The following is a 17,444-nucleotide window of genomic DNA, read 5'->3' as shown; positions in this document are numbered from 1 at the left end:
TAAGAAATTGATTCTATGGCTTATAGCTGACACTTCTAATAAAACACAAATAAGCAAAGAGAAGGAAATAAAGTTAACAAAATATCTACACAATATAGTTGAAATATAGAATTCTGCATAAAATGTTAAAGGACATCTACCACCAGGATAAGTGATTGTAAAATAAGCACAGTTACATGCTGGTGTGCGCCCCTCATTTTCTGCTCTTCTTCTGCAAATAAACTTGAGGGGCTCTGGCTCCATAGATGTCAAAGGAGCCTTGAGCCCATTAGACTCATTTGCAGAATTTTTAAAACCTTTATTTCCTAAAAACAAAGGTATAAAAAGCTACAAGAAGAGTGGATCCTGCCAGAAGGCGGACACATCAGTATGTCAGTGTTCTTGGCTTACAATCCTGCTTACTGGTCCCTCTATATTACAGTTAGCTCTTGAGTAGAAATCTCCCACAATCCTTGTTGGTTTAACGGGAGTCTACCATTTGTGCTCCTGCAAAACCTATAGTACCCCTCAAGATGAGGAGAAAAAATTGAGGCAATATGACAAAATCAAAGATGAGTATAAAAAGTTAAAAATCTTTATTCATGCAAACATATACACAAATAGACACATTTAAAAGTTGTTGAGAAATACATGACATGGTTATGGGGTAAATATACAGCAGAAAAAAGGGCATTTTTGTCTTAATTGTCTCATTTGTGCTCCTGTACAGCTCTTCCTCCTCCACTCACCATTCTGTGAACTCTGTTTCTGTGAAGGAGCACAAAGGCTGGGGCTGAGAGCTGAGGAGTGAGCCGCACAGACAAGTCATGTCAGGAAGTCAGGTAATTTAAAAAACACGATTATATTGTAATGCAAATGCTTAAAGAAGGCAGAAAGGCACATTTGCAATGCAGATGCGATGGACTTCTGTAACCTGCCTTTTGTGAAAATTAGTTCCCTGGTGACAAGTTCCCTTTAAGAAAAAAGGTTTTAAAAATTATGCAAATAAGTCTGAGGGGCTCTGAGTTCCATAGGTGTTAATGGAGCCTAGAGCTCCTCTAGCTCATTTGCAGGGGACACACACCAGCATGTAAGCGTGCTTGGTTTATAATCCTTCATCCTGCTGGTATAAGTCCTTTAAGCTTTCCAAATTATTATTATTTCTGATAGAGAAAATGTCATGCAAATAAGGATGTGGAGCATGCCTTCTTGTGTGTACCTTCTATACCTTATTTCTAGGAGAGATATAAATTATGGCGTTCTGTGTAGCAATGAGCTGCATAGAAAGAAGGGAGAGATATGGGACATAAGCAGGCATGGCCCTGTCCCAAATGCACCAAGAAGGTATTTAGCATTGTGTAGGCCTCTTTATAAGATTTCCAGACATACTGTACCGTACCATACTTGTTTTCCAGTGATTTCATATTTTTGATTGAAAAATATCTTTATGTAAATTAACTTCTTAGTGCATTTGGGACAGGGGCATGACTGCTGATGTCCCATATCTCTCCCTTCTTTCCATGGAACCCATTGCTACACAGAACACCATGATTTATATCTCTCCTAGAAATAAGATATAGAAGGTACACAAGCAGGCATGCTCCTCAAGAATCTTATTTGCATGAAATTTTCTTTATAATAATAGATTGCTTGTTATCATTAAAGGGGTTATCTGAGTTTAAATTTTTTTTTATGGTCGGGCTGGGGAGGGATAGTTAAACATAATAAACATAGACTTACCTCCACCGGCGCCGCCGATGTCCCGCAGTGTGGTCACTTCGATGCACAGGGAGCTTCCGGTCCGCGTTGTGGACGGCTCCTCCCATCCGTCCCTATCTCTCAGGAGAAGACGGGCCGCGGCGCGGGACATCGGCAGCACCGGAGGAGGTAAGTACATGTTTATTATGTTTAAATAGCCCTCCCCAGCCCGGCCATAAAAAAAATTTTAAACCCGGATAACCCCTTTAATGATAATTTGCAAATCTTATAAAGGTCTGTACAGTTCTCATTTGTGGCAGTGTTGAGGAGATGGTAGACTCCCCTTAAGGCATTGGTGAAGGATTTCTTCCCTAGAAGTACCACACCGGCTGTGTCTCATTTCTAACCTACTGCCTATCCTCACCAACAGCCTTACTCTTGACCACAATAAACCTCCACCAGCAGTTGCCTGAGCTTGCATCTGAGCACTTACTGCTTGACTCCTAGTGCTCTGCCTCAACTTCTTTCTCCAGCTGCTACCTATATCAGGACTAGTCCAAGAGGTAGCAGCCTGGTAATGATGATGGAGTAAAGAAGAGATCCCAGTAAAATTGGATAAATATAAATGGGGCCACATAGAGATACTCCCAAGAGCATAACCTAAGTCAAACAAGTTAGGTGGCACAATTGTTCCATTCCCTACTGCCCATTACATTTGTGTAATTCACCTTGACAAAGGTGAATAGACCGGAACACGTTTCGGGGCAGGTGCTGGGCAATTAATTGTTATGTAATTTCTTTATCTATTTGATGGGTATTAGGTTGAATGAAAGCTCTGATACATGGAGTAAAAGCTGTGCCTGCAGTACGTAAAATGTTGTGAGTTAGAACAAATTCTTGTTAATGATTTGAGAAATGGACAGATCAATGAGAATCTGCATAGGTTAGAACAGATAAGAGATAGGATAGAAGGAATGTAATAGAGATTTTGGTGGACAGTGTAAACAAAGTTACAGGGAAAAAAAAGAGTAGGGGATGTGAAAAGAAGTAAAAGCTTGTGATTAAGGGACAGAATAAGCAAAGAGAATGTGTAAAATAAAGGTTAATGGAAACAAAAATGAACAGATGTAACATGGTAGAAGTCAGCAGACATTAATAAAATAAAATTATTAATCTTTTAATTATATCAATGTTAAGCTTATTTGAAAAGAAGTAATGTAACATTGTAGTACTATGACAGTGGTTGACTTCTCTGAAGTCTCCAGTACTATTACTGGGGACTATGCTCTTGGGTCTGAACTATTTTTGTTTGCTCTGAATGCAAAAATTGGTTTCTGCGTTGGTATTTATTGCTTATTATTTATGCTTTCTGGGGGGAGGCATTGTGTGCTGTACGGTGGGGTTTGGTGCATCTAGGGTGCTGGATACTGAAGAATCAACTCAAATGGCAACTTTAGAAATAGTCCAGGTAACTGTTTTATTTTCTTCCAAAACTTTTTCACAAAAGAAAAATCACTTGCACCAGCATATAACAGAAAAACACAGTCCATATAAACAGGCCTGACTCTCAGTCCTTTTTAGGTTGTGCATCCATCCACCAGCATGAGCAGACAATGTCACTATTGCTGGTCCTTGGCTGTGTAACACCTCTAGCTCCGCAGTATAGCAGACTCCCAGATTGCAAAACACACCACCCTCAGCTCGCCTGAGCTTACTGCTATATCTGTTGGCCAAAATCGGCCGGGATACGTGGGAGTAGTTACCCACCCTGATTTTTGAATACTCAAATAGACACCAGCCTGGATCAATTGCAGGAAGCAGCTATACTACATTTTCTATACTACTAAGGTTTCTGACCAAACACTAGCTGGCTCATATCACTGGCCAGGCACCTCGGTGACACATATCTGCCATCAATAATGGCCGCTTGTGCCTTCTCACAGCTCCTTAACATGGAGCAGTATGACAAGGAGGCCAGTAAATGTAGTTCAACGTTGGCTTTAATCCAGGAATAGAACAGACATTTAAAGGAAATTTAATTATTTTTATAATTTATTATATGTTTGTGGAGTTGGACCATTTAATCATAAATCTGACTCCACCAAAATTGTCACTGACTCTGACTCCACAGGTAAATCACATAACCTACAGCAAGAAGATCATTGAGGAAGAAATACATCCTTCCACCAACTGTCTCTGCTAAGCCAAAGTAATTGCTCATCTAAAAAGGGATGTCCCTTCACAACCATATGTTGTGTTCATATAAGCTATTACAACATATGGAGTTCCCAGGGGTGGGGGCCTATTCAGGACCCCTTCTAAAAGCCAGAGAATCATGTTGTCAGTATGCTTGACAAGTCTAAGCCTCTTACGATGTTACTTCTGTTTAGTTGTGATATACATAGCTCAGTTATCTGGTATCCATGTTTGAGCTTTCTTACCAAAGTGCAACTATTAACAAGTTTAACAACAAATATTGTATTCAGTTCTATTTTAGTTCTACATTACTTACAAAAAATGTGCTTCAAAAAATTATTATATTATTAGACTGCTATGGAATACAGAACAATTCTTTTGGGCTGCTGTATGTATTCTTATAAACAATATGACAGTATTTTTGGGTAAAACTGACCGGTCAATAATAGAAATGGAAATGTTGGTTGTGGAGCAGCTTTGCTCTGCATGGGGCTGTTCATTTCTTCTGGTAAAGCATGATTACATTGACATTAAAGGGGTTAGCCGCTTGTATCACACTTTAACAGGCTAAATATAAAACCCTAATATAGTTTACCCCTAGTATGGTCTTATACCACCCTGCTAAAGTTTAGTATAAGTGGACAGCCCCTTTAAAGTGTTACTGATCATTTGTTCATAGAAAAGATGCTCTCATTCCTTATATTATGGGGAACACATGCATGTACTAAAACAAACATGAAATGACTACTTTTTGATGTCTGCTTCTTAGTAATCTAAGCTCAGCGTCATAAAATGTATTTCCCTCCGACTTTCAACGGAACAGGCTCAGGTACCAACGTATATTTGAAAATTGTGTTGTATGGATTCTTATTTTTACATTTTGTTGTTCTTCTGTTGTCATTTATCAGGCTGCTTTGCTATTATTTTCCATTACAAATAACAAAAACTTCCATTCTTTTACATAAAAGTCTATGCATAATGCAGATGCTTAGTTAATGGTATACATCATTCCCATTTGTTACGTTTATACAAAAAAAATTACAACAGGTAATAACTGAAGAAAATGGAAAGTAAAGTGGAAATTGAAATATAACAATATCAGTTAAAATACCAGAAACGTAACTTTTAGCTTACTTAAGTTTTATAAAATGGATGAATTAGTATCAGATACCAAACGCAGCAGTAAACTTAGGCTAAGGCCAGTTTCACAAAGCTATACAGGCGGTCCCTTACTTAAGAACACTCGACTTACATACGACCCCTAGTTACAAACGGACCACTGGATATTGGTAATTTACTGTACTTTAGTCCTAGGCTACAATAAACAGCTATAACAGTTATCAAGTGTGTCTGTAATGAAGCTTTAGTGTTACTCCTGGTTCTAATGACAACCCAACATTTTTAAAATCCAACTGTCACAGAGACCAAAAAAGTTCTGGCTTGGATTACAATGATAAAATATACATACAAATTCAACTTAAGAACAAACCTACAGACCCTATCTTGTATGTAACCCGGGGACTGCCTGTATTCTGGTCAAAATAGCGTAATCAGTATTAGGAGTATCACCAAAATTAGAAATGGATCCTAAACAAAGAAGATGCACAAATATTTTTCATTACACAATTTTTCTGTAGAATCCATTCCAGGTTATGGCTTCCAAATACTTATATAAAATACTGAGCATACTACGGTAACAAGCTGGCAACACACTTTGGAACGCTGATGTCGCATTGATCATGTGCAGAATCGCATGGACCACAGTGGGTACCCATTTAAATTTTTCACTCTTTATTTTATTGCAGCCAATTGATACACCAGAAACGTATATATATTTCCTGAGATATCACATGGTCATAAGTATTCAGCCCCTTTGCTCATTATTGAGTAGAGGCACCTTTTGAGCTAGTACAGCCATGAGTCTTCTTGGGAATAATACAACATCCTTCCTTGCAGATCCTCTCCACCATTAAGTTGAATGGTGAAAATTGGTGGACAGCCATTTTCAAGTCTCTACAAAGATGCTTCATTGGGTTTAGGCCACTAAAGAATAGTCACAGAGTTGTTCTGAAGCCACAGATCTCTGCTTGCTGTCCTTCTATCACCTTCGTGCTCTGCATCCGATGTATATATATATATGTATATTGGACGCAGAGCTGATGCCGGTTCAGCTCGTAATCAGAGCTGAACCAGCATCATAAAACTGGCACCCCAGTGTAATACATATAGTATAACCACGTCCACAACAACCGGTAGAACAAAAATAAATCAGTTAAAAACCCACCATAAATTATTACCTATTTCATCCCACCAAAAATGCAATATAAACTTATGAAAAAACATATCTAGTCCAGAATGATAGTGCTGCAAAGAACTACATGTCCTGCAAAAAACAAGCCATCAACCAGACAAAAAAATAAAAGTGTTATGCTACTTGGAAGGTGGCGATGAGCGCTTAGTCCCCACCTTTGTGCTTTTGTAACCGGTCCCTGGGGACAGGTTTCCTTTAACATATAAACTGTCTGCATCTTGAAGGGGCTATAGAAAGCTTCCAATGGATAGCAATCTGTCCATGGTCAAGTGATGGACACACAGGTGCACAGCTTATTATAACACAAAGCTCTGATTACTCTCTGTGATAATAATGAGCCATATACCTGTGTGACATCACATGACCATGGACAGATTTGTATACACTGAAAATAAACAATGACATCAAGCAAAGATCTAGAAAAATGTGAGGAATTGATACAATATACTGTAGATATAGTATATAGTATATTGGAAGATAGTATAACTTTTCCTTACACAAACCATATCAATTATTTGCTGGAAGTGGACAATCCCTTTAACAATGTGCTTAGGGTCATTGTCTTGTTGGAAAGAGAACCTTCGACCCAGTCTGAGGTCTAAAGCAATCAAGAAGAGGTTTCCATCCATTCATCTTTCCTTCAATTTCAACCAGTCATCCTGTCCCTGAAAAACACCCATAGCATGATATTGCCACCACCATGTTTCACTGTTGGGATAGTATTTGGCAGGTGATGAGCAGTACCTGGTATTCTCCACACATACCGCATATAATTAACGCCAAAAAGTTTAATCTTTGTCGCATCAGACTAGAGAATCTTATTTCTCATAGTCTGGAAGCCCTTCAAGTGTTTTTTTGCAAACTGTATACAGGCTTTTATATGACTTGCACTGAGGAGAGGCCCATAACTGGTGGAGGGCTGCAATTATAGTTGACTTTGTGGAACTTTCTCTCATCTCGCTACTGCATCTCTGGAGCTCAGGCAGAGTGATCTTGGGGTTCTTCTTTACCTCTGTCAACAAGGCGCTTCTCCTATGATTGCTTAGTTCGGCTGGGTAGCCAGGTCGAGGAAGAGTTGTGGTTGTCCCTGACTTCTTCCATTTAAGGATTATGGAAGCCACTGTGCTCTTAGGAACCTTGAATTCTGCAGAATTTCTTTCGTAACCTTGGCCAGATCTGTGCCTTGCCTCAATTCTGTCTCTGAGCCTCTGGGCAGTTCCTCACAATTCTCATGTACTCTGACATGCACAGTGAGCAGTGAGGTCTATAGAGCATATAGACAGACTGATTTGGCAAGCTCTGTGTACCGCTGCGTAATCTGTAGGCGCTATATAAATAAAGGAATTATTATTATTACGTCTGTGCCTTTCTTAATCAAGCCAATCAGTTTAATTAAACACAACTGGACTCCTATGAATGAGTAGAACCATCTCAAGGAGGATCAGAAGGAAATATGTTAAATATGAGTGGCACAGAATACTTATGAAAAACAAGTTTTTCTTGTTTAATAAAATATCTACATTTCAGTCAAGATGAGGTGCAGAGTGTACATTAATGAGCAAAAAAAGAACTTTTTTGATCTTACCAAATGGCTGCAATGAAACAAAGAGTGAAAAAATTAAAGGCTTCTGAATATTTTCCATACCCACTGCAAGAGTTTGTGTTCAAGAATTATATAATGCATGTGGCTTCTGTATATAACGCTCAATTGTGTAACAAATGCTGAAATAATTGTAAATTGAAAAAAATAGAGACATTAAAAATTGTATGTGATTTTCATATGCAGACTTCATCATGTAACACTAATCTCCCTTGCTTGGGAATCCCCTGTCCTACTGCTGGCAACAACCCTGTCACTCCTCCAACACCATCTGCCAGCATGCACACCATAGACAGGAAAGGAGGGGTAAACGGAGTTAGCTTAACACTTTCATGACTTGGAACCACTTAGTACAGTATATACCAGGGAAAGTACAATATGCAGTGCACATTCATGCTCAAGAACTCTGCACAAATACCATGGGTTAAATATTAACCGTTGAAGATTATGTTTCCAAATGACTGAGTATTATTGTTAATATTAAAGTGTGTTACTTATCTCAGTACCCCTATGACTTGCAGTTGTGGGGAAAAAGAGAATCAGGTTTGTAGAATATTCAGAAAAGAAAGGTTATGGATGTTTAGAGGAGAAGGAGTTGACAGGCCAAGGTAAACTGGGGATAGGAAAGCAAGGGTACCTGGGAAGTAGGGTAGTAGAATGGCAGATCTAGGAAAGGTCAGGAAGACAGCAGGTGACATCTGGGGGATGTGGTCAGGGAATCATGGATGAGCCCTGGGGAAAAGGTCAGAAAATTGTAAATCAGTTCTGGGGAAGAGCTTGAACAAAGTGACAATTGGCTGTGACATGTTCATCATCACAACACAATTTCCAGATATCATTGTAAGAAAAGATTTTATACATATATGTAACGCACAGGAGTGTATTTTCGCGATTTCCAGGCAAAACATAAAATGATGGACAAGTGCCTTAGGGCAACTGCATTTAGAATAATGAAGAACATTTACATATAACCACAGATCGTGCTCCACCGCAGTGTCTGAACCTGATACAGAGATAAAGAAATGCAGAAATATCAGCATGTGCTCATGCTGTCAGCCTTGTTAATAGGAAGCAATCACCTTGAGGACACAAAACAGACTCTGGTGGGTGCGTGGATGTGGGGGAGGGTAGGTGGTGAGATCATCGCAAGAAATCCAGTCTGAGTTAATATTTGTCTGCGGTGGTATGATGTAAGATTTGAGAATGCAGCTTCCTCTACCTCTCACAGGAACAGAAAGAGGACGGAGGAGAAAGGAAAAGAAAAGGGCAACAATGTGGTAGAGGTAGGAGGGAAAGATGGGGGAGTTACAGGGATAGATAGGTGGTAAGAGGGCATACAGTCATCAAGAACATGAAGAGGATATGTATTATGACATCCAGTTTTGGTATATTATCACCAGCCCTTCAAATGAAAACTTCAAAAAGGCAGTGTAGGTTATTAACAGTGTAAGTCATAGCCGGTTACGGCAAAGACACAAGTACATAAGGATGTGTGAAAACATTTAACGCAAAACCTCATAACATAGGTGTCAGAATGCAGCAATGTTTTTTTCCTTGTCCTTCCCTTTTTATATACAAACGGTTGCCTGCAGAGATACCGCGAGAAGAAAGAGAGGCTAAAATAGTAGCCAAGCAGTAAGATGTGAGGGTAAATGGCATGCAGCATCTGAAGTGGCTACACATCGCTTCTGAGATAACAAGCAGTGTCTTATGGGCTAAGGCATTAGACATTGGGGAGATGATACTTACCTATAAAAATATGGACGTCACACAGTTAACAGTAAACGTGAATCTGACTACATTTTTAGTTTTAAATTTGCACTGAAATTTCACTTACCCTCCCTCAAAGATCCGTACTCGTGAAGGCTCTCCCCGCTTAGCAGTTGGCACAGAATCTTCAGGTTTCCCCCTTTTTTCTTCCTCTTTACTACTCCTAGAAGCCTCCTTATGCATTTGACTGGGAATAGGAGCCTGTTTTTCAAGTAAAAATAGAAATGTATGTACTCATTATAGGCATTATATGTACATATCACATAGTAAAATTAATTAGACAAATTATCATTAACTACTATTCCTATGAACAATCATTACGGATAATTGGTCCATCTAAATGTGCACACAACTAACCAACAAACTAGCAAACGTGGACAGGGCCTTGATTGCTACAATGGCACAACCCCTTTAATATGGTAAACACTAGGTAATGGTAGATGCATTAGCAATCAGCATTTTTCTATAACGGGAGTCTACTGCCTCCCCAAGTATTATAATCTGATGGCAGCATTTTGTAGAGAAATGCACTGTTAATTAAAAAAATACCTTTATTATTTCTCTTCAATCCTGTGAAGTTCCCATTTTAATCTGTATGTTAATAAGGCAGTTGGTGTACCAGGGCCATATCCTTAGAACCCTGAGTAATGATATTCCTCATTGGATCACTACCCTCTTTATCAGATAAGCTGAAGAATCATCTTGTGAGAAGTGTGGGGACGCTGGTAGAAGAGGGAAAGTAATTTAGGTGGGAATAGCAGTGTCCCGGTTGGTGAGTGAACGCCCACTGCCTAATTAGCATACAGATTCAACTGTAAATATCTGGAATATCTTTAAAATCACATAATGGACAAAAACAATAAAAGGTATTATGGAAATCGTAATGCATTACAATATGCTACGAGCATTGTTGGAGGAGGTGGTAAACATAATTGTGGTTTCCCATTTAAACTTGTGGTCTTTGTGGACCTGAAAAAATACAGTATCCATTAAGGAATTGAGACAATTACTATACCACGTTGGCTGAAGTGGCTCCCAGCATGGTACACCATTGCCTGTTTAATGCTGTAAAACTTTGTCATTATTGATGCTCCACGTCTTTAAAAATAAATCAAAGGTTTAATCCCTACATAGAAAAACTTTTTTGAGGAATTGTTCAGGAATCACAAGGAGCTCCCTGTGTCCCTAGATGCATATTCAAACAGAGAAACTAATATATGAATGCTATCGCTAACACAAAAATCTAATACCTCATGATCTAATGTATATCTGAACATAATGGCGCACATTTACTAAGGGGTTTGCGCCAGTTTTTTGTAGGTGCAAACTACTTGCACGGGGTATTTAAGAAGTGCCTGCGCCACATTTGTATCGCAAGTGAGCCTTTTGTGCCACACAAATAAGGGGGTGTTCCAGTGTTCAGTCGGACCGTGCGCCAGATTTAACATGAAAAGTCCAACAGAAGCGTGTTGCAAGCCCTATGTCAAAGGTGCACAAAATAAAGTTGGTGCACCCTGTCAAGGCAGTGCAGGGAGCGCCAGCAATCCTGAATGTGGCGGACCCTGTACAATACACAGGCAAACTGCACAGACACTGTTCTTAGTAAATGTGCCCCAATCTGTCCAAATATCCCAGAAACTAATTTAGCTCTGGGAACAAAAAAACTTAAGTCACCTTACGATCGAGCTTAATGTGGTATGAAATATACGTAATTTGGGATTAGAGAATGGAAAAACAGTAAAGGGTAAATCCAGAGATTCTTACCTCTGTCATCTTGGGTTTCTGAGTTTGGGAGGGTGCCACGTTTGAATCTGGTTGTGGAGCATTAGCAATGGTATAAATTTCTGGGCTAGTTTTCTGTTTCGATCGCAATAGAGATAATGCCACACTGGTGGAAACTCCAGGAAGATTTGGGTTATACAAACTAATACACCAGCTTGAATATACAGAAGCCGTTCGGTCATTTTGTTGCGTGTGATTTGGCTTGACATAGTTCAAATAGCACCAACTGACATTAGTGGTTGTGTGTAGAGTTGGAAATTCTGGGACATTTTTTGTTTCTGCTTCATCATAGGCGCCTGTTGCATGACTTGGTGGTGTATTGGTTGAAGTTGGCGCTAGGAAAACTTTATCATCCTTTTCTTCTTTAACTTTTATGCTTTCATCTTTTATGTGTTCTTCATGTAACTCTGATTGTTCCAAGGTTGTTGGCACTAACTGGATTTTATACCTTTCTAGTACTGCTGATTGTTCAAGAGCAGTTGGAGGTGGTGATAACAACTCTGATCTGTTTTCTGGCGTGGAAATAAAAACAGCTACATTGGTTGATCTGCTTTGATCCAACAATGACTGTGCCTTCGGTAATGGCTTCTCGGTTCTGTCTCCTGAATCATCTTCTTCTTTCACTCTTTTTTGCTGTTGGGTTTCCATTGTGAGCTCCAAGCTGCCAGCTGGAGATAACATACGCTTACTCCCCCCAGCAGATGAGGTTCCATCAAACCCCAGGACACTCTCAACTGAAGAAGTAAGAGGAATATAGCTGCTTGGGTCAGTCTTTGGAAATGGAACACGCAAGTAAGGTATTTCACTCACTAAGGTCTCATGTTTTGGTAAGATACGAGTCAGGTCAATGCCATGATCCCTCTTGGATCCCCCATCACCAATTTTATTTATGACAAGGGAAGATGGACTGCAGTGTGGGGCTGTAACAAGCATTTGGGACAGTGTGGTGTACATAGCATTACCATAAGAAGGCATGTGTGTCTGAATTCTGACTGGAACAACTAATGATACAACAGGTTCTGAAATGGTCACTTGTGCAGAAGGTTCCAAAGCCAGTGGATTGTGAGATGTAGGATGAATGCTCTCAGAAAAATAATCTTTGGAAGGTAAAAGGTTGGAAATGGCCAAGGGAGGGGAGATTTCTGATTTTATTTGTGGAAAACGGCAGCCAACTTGTGCAGACACCGGTAGAGAAAATTGGGGTTGAATAGGCATAAAAAATGTGTGTGGTAATGATGACGATGCTGAGTAAGGCAAGTGTAGAAATGGAGAGTGAGGTCCGACAGGAATGTCTAGGGCATGAGAGGTTGCATGCTGGGGTATTTGAACTTGGTCTGAATGTAAAAGTGCTGGCTGTAAAGCAATTGGTGGAGTAGGGTACATAGAATGTGTAATTGATTGAAGAGAAAATGGACCAGACATATTGCTCATAAGTTGAGAGGGTAATAGTTCTGAAGCACGTTGAGGCAAATGTAACAACGGTTGTATTGGAAAAATTGATAACTGTTGTGATAAGTAGCTCTTTTCCTTTTCATCAGCTAAGGAATGAATGGTACTTTGCTTTGGTTGGGAGGGAGAACTTTGCTGCTCTTTAGGGGAAAATCTGGAAGAGTGTTCATGAGAACCCATGCCTAGTACTTGGCTTGAAGTAGATGGTTTATCAGATTCTTTCCAATCATGGGGCAATAGTTCAGGCTCAATTTCAACATGTCTACTTAGAGAGGTCTGCCGAAGTGAAAAGCATTTCCTTCGCTCTTGAGCTGTTGGCATTGATGTTGAAGATAAATTACCATAATCAAAGGATTTGCTTCGATTCTCGGATATCTGTGGCATGTGGGATATATTTGGTGTCTGCTCAGATGCAGATCTCCTCATTTCTCTCATGTGGTGATGGTGAGAAGGGACAGTGAGCATGTGGTGTCCAAGTGCCTTAGTAGTACTCTCTGAAGACAGACCTAATCCTTCAGATTTAGAAGCCTCTTCTTTATCAAATGAGACAGAATGACTGGAGGCATGAGATAGACTGCTGTCCTGACTGGGGCTACAGGTAAGAGACATTGATTCAAAGCTGGAATCTCCAGAGGACTGTGCCATTTCTGCCAAGCGTAGCCTTTTCTTTTTTGGTGGGAGCTTTTCAGCAGGGAGTTGCGCAAGTGTTTGACTCCTCTGTGGCCACTGGAACTCTTCTACTTTCTCTTGTTCTTTTGGTGGATCTTCAATATCAGCATCTGGTTTATCTGGTTCTTCTGTAACTAAGATTTCTGGGACCTGAATGTTGTGCTGACGGACTAACTTATGCTGTAAAGGATGAGATGACTGAGTATGAGGTTTTACAGACATTTGTGCTAGAGTCAAATCTTCATCATCAAAACTACTCTTTTTTTCAACCGACTCAGATTTTTCAAATGAGCTTGTATGTTGGATGACTGAAATCTCCTTAGAGATTGAAGTCTTTTCTTTACTCTCTACATCTGACAAGGATGTAGATTCACCTCGACCACCAAATTGCTTAGTGGAATCAGTGCACAAAGTCAAGGATGTAGTGGAAGTGGCAAAGTGCGATTCTAGTGCTGTGGCGGGTGTTGGATATTCAGACCAAGAAGCCATCTGGGGCTCTTCATCATCTCCAAGGCTCTTCTCTTTCCGTCGTTTTCGCAAGGTAGATAACTCAAGACTTGGTCCTAACTTGTAGCTAAGCACCTGAGTCCATGTTTCCTGTTCTGAAAGTTCTTTTCTGCCTTCTACAGAAGTTTGAGAGGTCACAGATGGAGGTTTCAAAACCTGTAGTTCCGAGCAGTAGTATTTCTTGTGCGTTTCATAGTTACCCCTTTTCTTGTACCGAGCACCACAAATGTTACATTCATAGGTCAACCCCTTTACCCTTCCCCCTTTTTTATTCTTTTTTGGAACCTCACTATCTTTCCCTTCTATGTCTTCAGATGTTTTCACAGCCAATTCTTTTCCTGTTAAACTAGCTTCTTCTAAAGTGTAGTCCATTCCTAAAGGTAGCTCTATTGCTGGTTGTCTTTTTAGCAGACGTGGGTGGGAAGAAAACATATGACTGTGGCTCATAGCTTCTGAATCAACAATCCGATCATCAAATGAGTAACTAGCTCTAAAAGGATGAGGAGAACTTGCAGTGGATGCTGAGGAAGGCATTGAGTGGCTTCGAAGAAGAGGCACTGAATCTGTGGCACTGTGGGATTGCTGAAAGGGAGAGAATGAATGTTCAGCTTTTGTCTTTTCAGATACGGTCTTTGTATCCAGTTGGGAAATGGAACCTGGTGATTTAACATCAAACTGAAAAGGTTCTCTATATAAAGTTCCTTTAGGAGACTCAATGCTGCTTCTCCTGGACAATGAGCTTCTCCTTGGTTTAACACTGTCAATCTCACTAGTATCCACTACAGCCTCATTAATTGTAATGAGTTTGGTAATATGTTCAATTACTTGTGTCCTAGGTACAGTCATTGATGCCATACTTGTCTTTTCCTCTGCAGCACCTAAGAGAGGAGGACTGGCTAACATTGAGGTTCTTTGCCCAATCCTTCCACATTTACCCAGAATAATTTCAGCATATGACTTGGCATTGGTATTGGGTGGACTAATTTGCTGCTCTGCACTTTCTGATCGTGAAAAATAACCAGACTCTGTGCTTCCTTTACTTCCTGGGCTAAGAAAAGTCTGCTCTTCACTGGCCTTTTTTCTTTCACTTAACCTAAGTGCAAGCTTTTGCTTTATACTATGAGTATCTTCTGATTTCTGCATGAGTTCCGATGAAGGTTCAGTGAATGCTATACTCTCCTCAGACATCTGGGTCATGTGTTGTCGGGACAAAGAAAAGGGATCATGGGAGGTACCTTGGTGTCTTGACGCAACTTTGGTATCACCTGCTGACATGTGATGTTTTTGTTGTGGGGACAATTCCACAAGATTTGACATTGTGCTTGTCTCATCTTCAGAGTCTGTGCTTTCACCTTCTGATGGATCATCAATTTCTTCTCCTCCAAGCCTTTCCATCTCTAGACTGGATGGATATGTCTCTACACTAAATTCTGATGCCAATCCTGCTTTGATCCTATGAGCATGAGACTTCCTATGCTTATATAGATTGCTTTTTGTCTTGAAAGAAAATCCACAAGGGACACATGGATACGGACGTTCCCCAGTATGAGATCTGATATGTTTTTGCAGAACACTTGGCTTAGCACATGGTCGGTTGCAATATTGGCAAATATATTTGCCTGGCTTTTGGGGCTTCTTCTCCTTTTTAGGAGTTTCATCTGCTTGCTTTACAGAAACCTGAGTTGGCCGCTGGACGTATGTTTTCTGAGTAGGGTCTTCTGCTGGACTGCTAAACCTGGCATGTGAGGCAGATGAAGAGAAAGATCTGGACGGACCTGACTGTATTGGATCTAAAACTTGCCATACTTGGCCCTCGTGACCATGCTCTGTATCCACACGGGGAGCCATAAATGCTGGTGAAGCAGGCTGTGATTTAGAAACGTGAATTTGCCCAAGCAATGGAACTTTTGGTTTACAAGGCCTTCCCACTCTCCTTGGTGGACCCTCTCTTGCTATCTTAACGGATCCTGGGAAATGTTGTGTGTGTGGTAAAAGCACTTCTTGGCTATGAACGGGAATGTCTTTTGCTGAAGATCCGATGCCTTGAACCTCCTCTCCTTTGTTTGGCCTTTTCCTAACACCTTCCTCCGACTTCCTTGTGCTCTTCTGGCCTTTCTCTGGCTCCATCACCTACACGAGAGGCTCCAAATGCTATTTTTGCAAAGTCCTGTGGTGCAGTATTTACTAACCATGATAAAAAAAGAAAACAATCTGCATTGCACCTGTAAGGGAAAGCCTTGTGAACAAAACAATGGCTTTTGGGTATTTGGTCATAAAGTACTTGTACCACAATGATTTACTTCCAAAATCAACATCTGTTTTCCATGGCCAGTCACTTAAATAAAGGTACAATCTCCAAAAACAGTACAGATTTGTTTCCAGTGATCTCCATAGAAGGTTTGGTTTTTGTCATTGTCACTCATGTCTTGTATTGAACCAAGTAAGAGTTGCTTGATAAACTTAAAAATTCAATATTATCTGGCGTATGACAAGTAAGTTGATGGTTGTACCGCAAATCTGAAAGAAAGAAAATATATAGATAAATGATATATAAATGTATGCAAGATTGTGTTTAAAATTAGAAATTTAAAGTAAGACTGGCTACACCCTTCCACTATTCATTCCCATTGGTATCTACCATTATAAAAAAAATCCTGAAACTAAGCACTGAAATAAAGCCTTTTGTTTAGTGTCTATTACTATAGCTTTTGTTATTTATATATTTCTCATACAAGTTGCAGCAACAGAGAATTGATTTTAGATTAAAGGACATCTACTATCTACCAGAATTTCTGATGGTAGACTGCCCTAACTTACTTGGTCGTGGCGTTTTCAAGTCCCTGGAACTTTTTATTCTTAACTTCTGGAAAATTTCTGGAACAGCGGCAGAAGTCTGAAAAAGTATTTATTATAATATATACACCACCGGAGCACCTCTTGGCTCCACTGTCTAATTACGGTATATATGCAGGCCAAACTCTCTGAATTTTAGCCTAAATCAGCCTGTCTCTGAATCAGCGACGGGACCTTGCTAAAATACACAGGGTTTGAGTGTGCATTTATAATTAGACAGCAGAGCCAAGTGCTGCTCCCGTGAAGTAGGCAGGAGCGCCTCTGGCTCATGAGCATATTTTTATTAAAGGGGTATTCCCATTTCAACAAGTAATTGTTTTAATAAAGAAAAATTATACAATTTTCCAATATACTTTCTGTATCAATTCCTTACAGTTTTCTAGATCTCTGCTTGCTGTCATTCTATTGAATCTTAATTGTTTACTTCCAGTGGACAGAAATCTGACCATGGTCACACAGGTGCACAGCTTGTTCTAAGCACACAACTCTGATTACTCTCTATGATACTAAGGGGCTGTGGACCTATGTGACCATGGTCAGATTTCTGCCCACTGGAAGTAAACAATGAAGCTTCAATAGAATGACAGCAAGCAAAGATCTTGAAAACTGTAAGGAATTGATACAGAAAAT

The 17,444-nt window shown here is 39.9% G+C and overlaps 1 protein-coding gene across 3 annotated transcripts in view; it reads right to left on the bottom strand.

Moving 5' to 3' along the window:
• HIVEP3 (HIVEP zinc finger 3) overlaps positions 1-17,444 on the bottom strand; it is an 85,167-nt gene that overhangs the window by 14,755 nt on the left and 52,968 nt on the right. For all 3 annotated transcript variants that reach the window (XM_072136954.1, XM_072136951.1, XM_072136953.1), the window contains 2 exons: positions 11,319-16,478; positions 9,622-9,755 (listed from right to left, as the gene is read on the bottom strand). In XM_072136954.1, coding sequence (XP_071993055.1) covers positions 9,622-9,755; positions 11,319-16,088 — 4,904 coding nt within the window. In that variant the 5' untranslated portion in view covers positions 16,089-16,478. The remainder of the gene's footprint in view (positions 1-9,621; positions 9,756-11,318; positions 16,479-17,444) is intronic.

The sequence above is a fragment of the Engystomops pustulosus genome, chromosome 2 (genome assembly GCF_040894005.1).
Source record: "Engystomops pustulosus chromosome 2, aEngPut4.maternal, whole genome shotgun sequence".
Taxonomy (NCBI): Eukaryota; Metazoa; Chordata; class Amphibia; order Anura; family Leptodactylidae; genus Engystomops; species Engystomops pustulosus.
The sequence above is the reverse complement of the archived record's forward strand: the minus strand, read 5'-3'. Positions and strand labels throughout refer to the sequence as shown.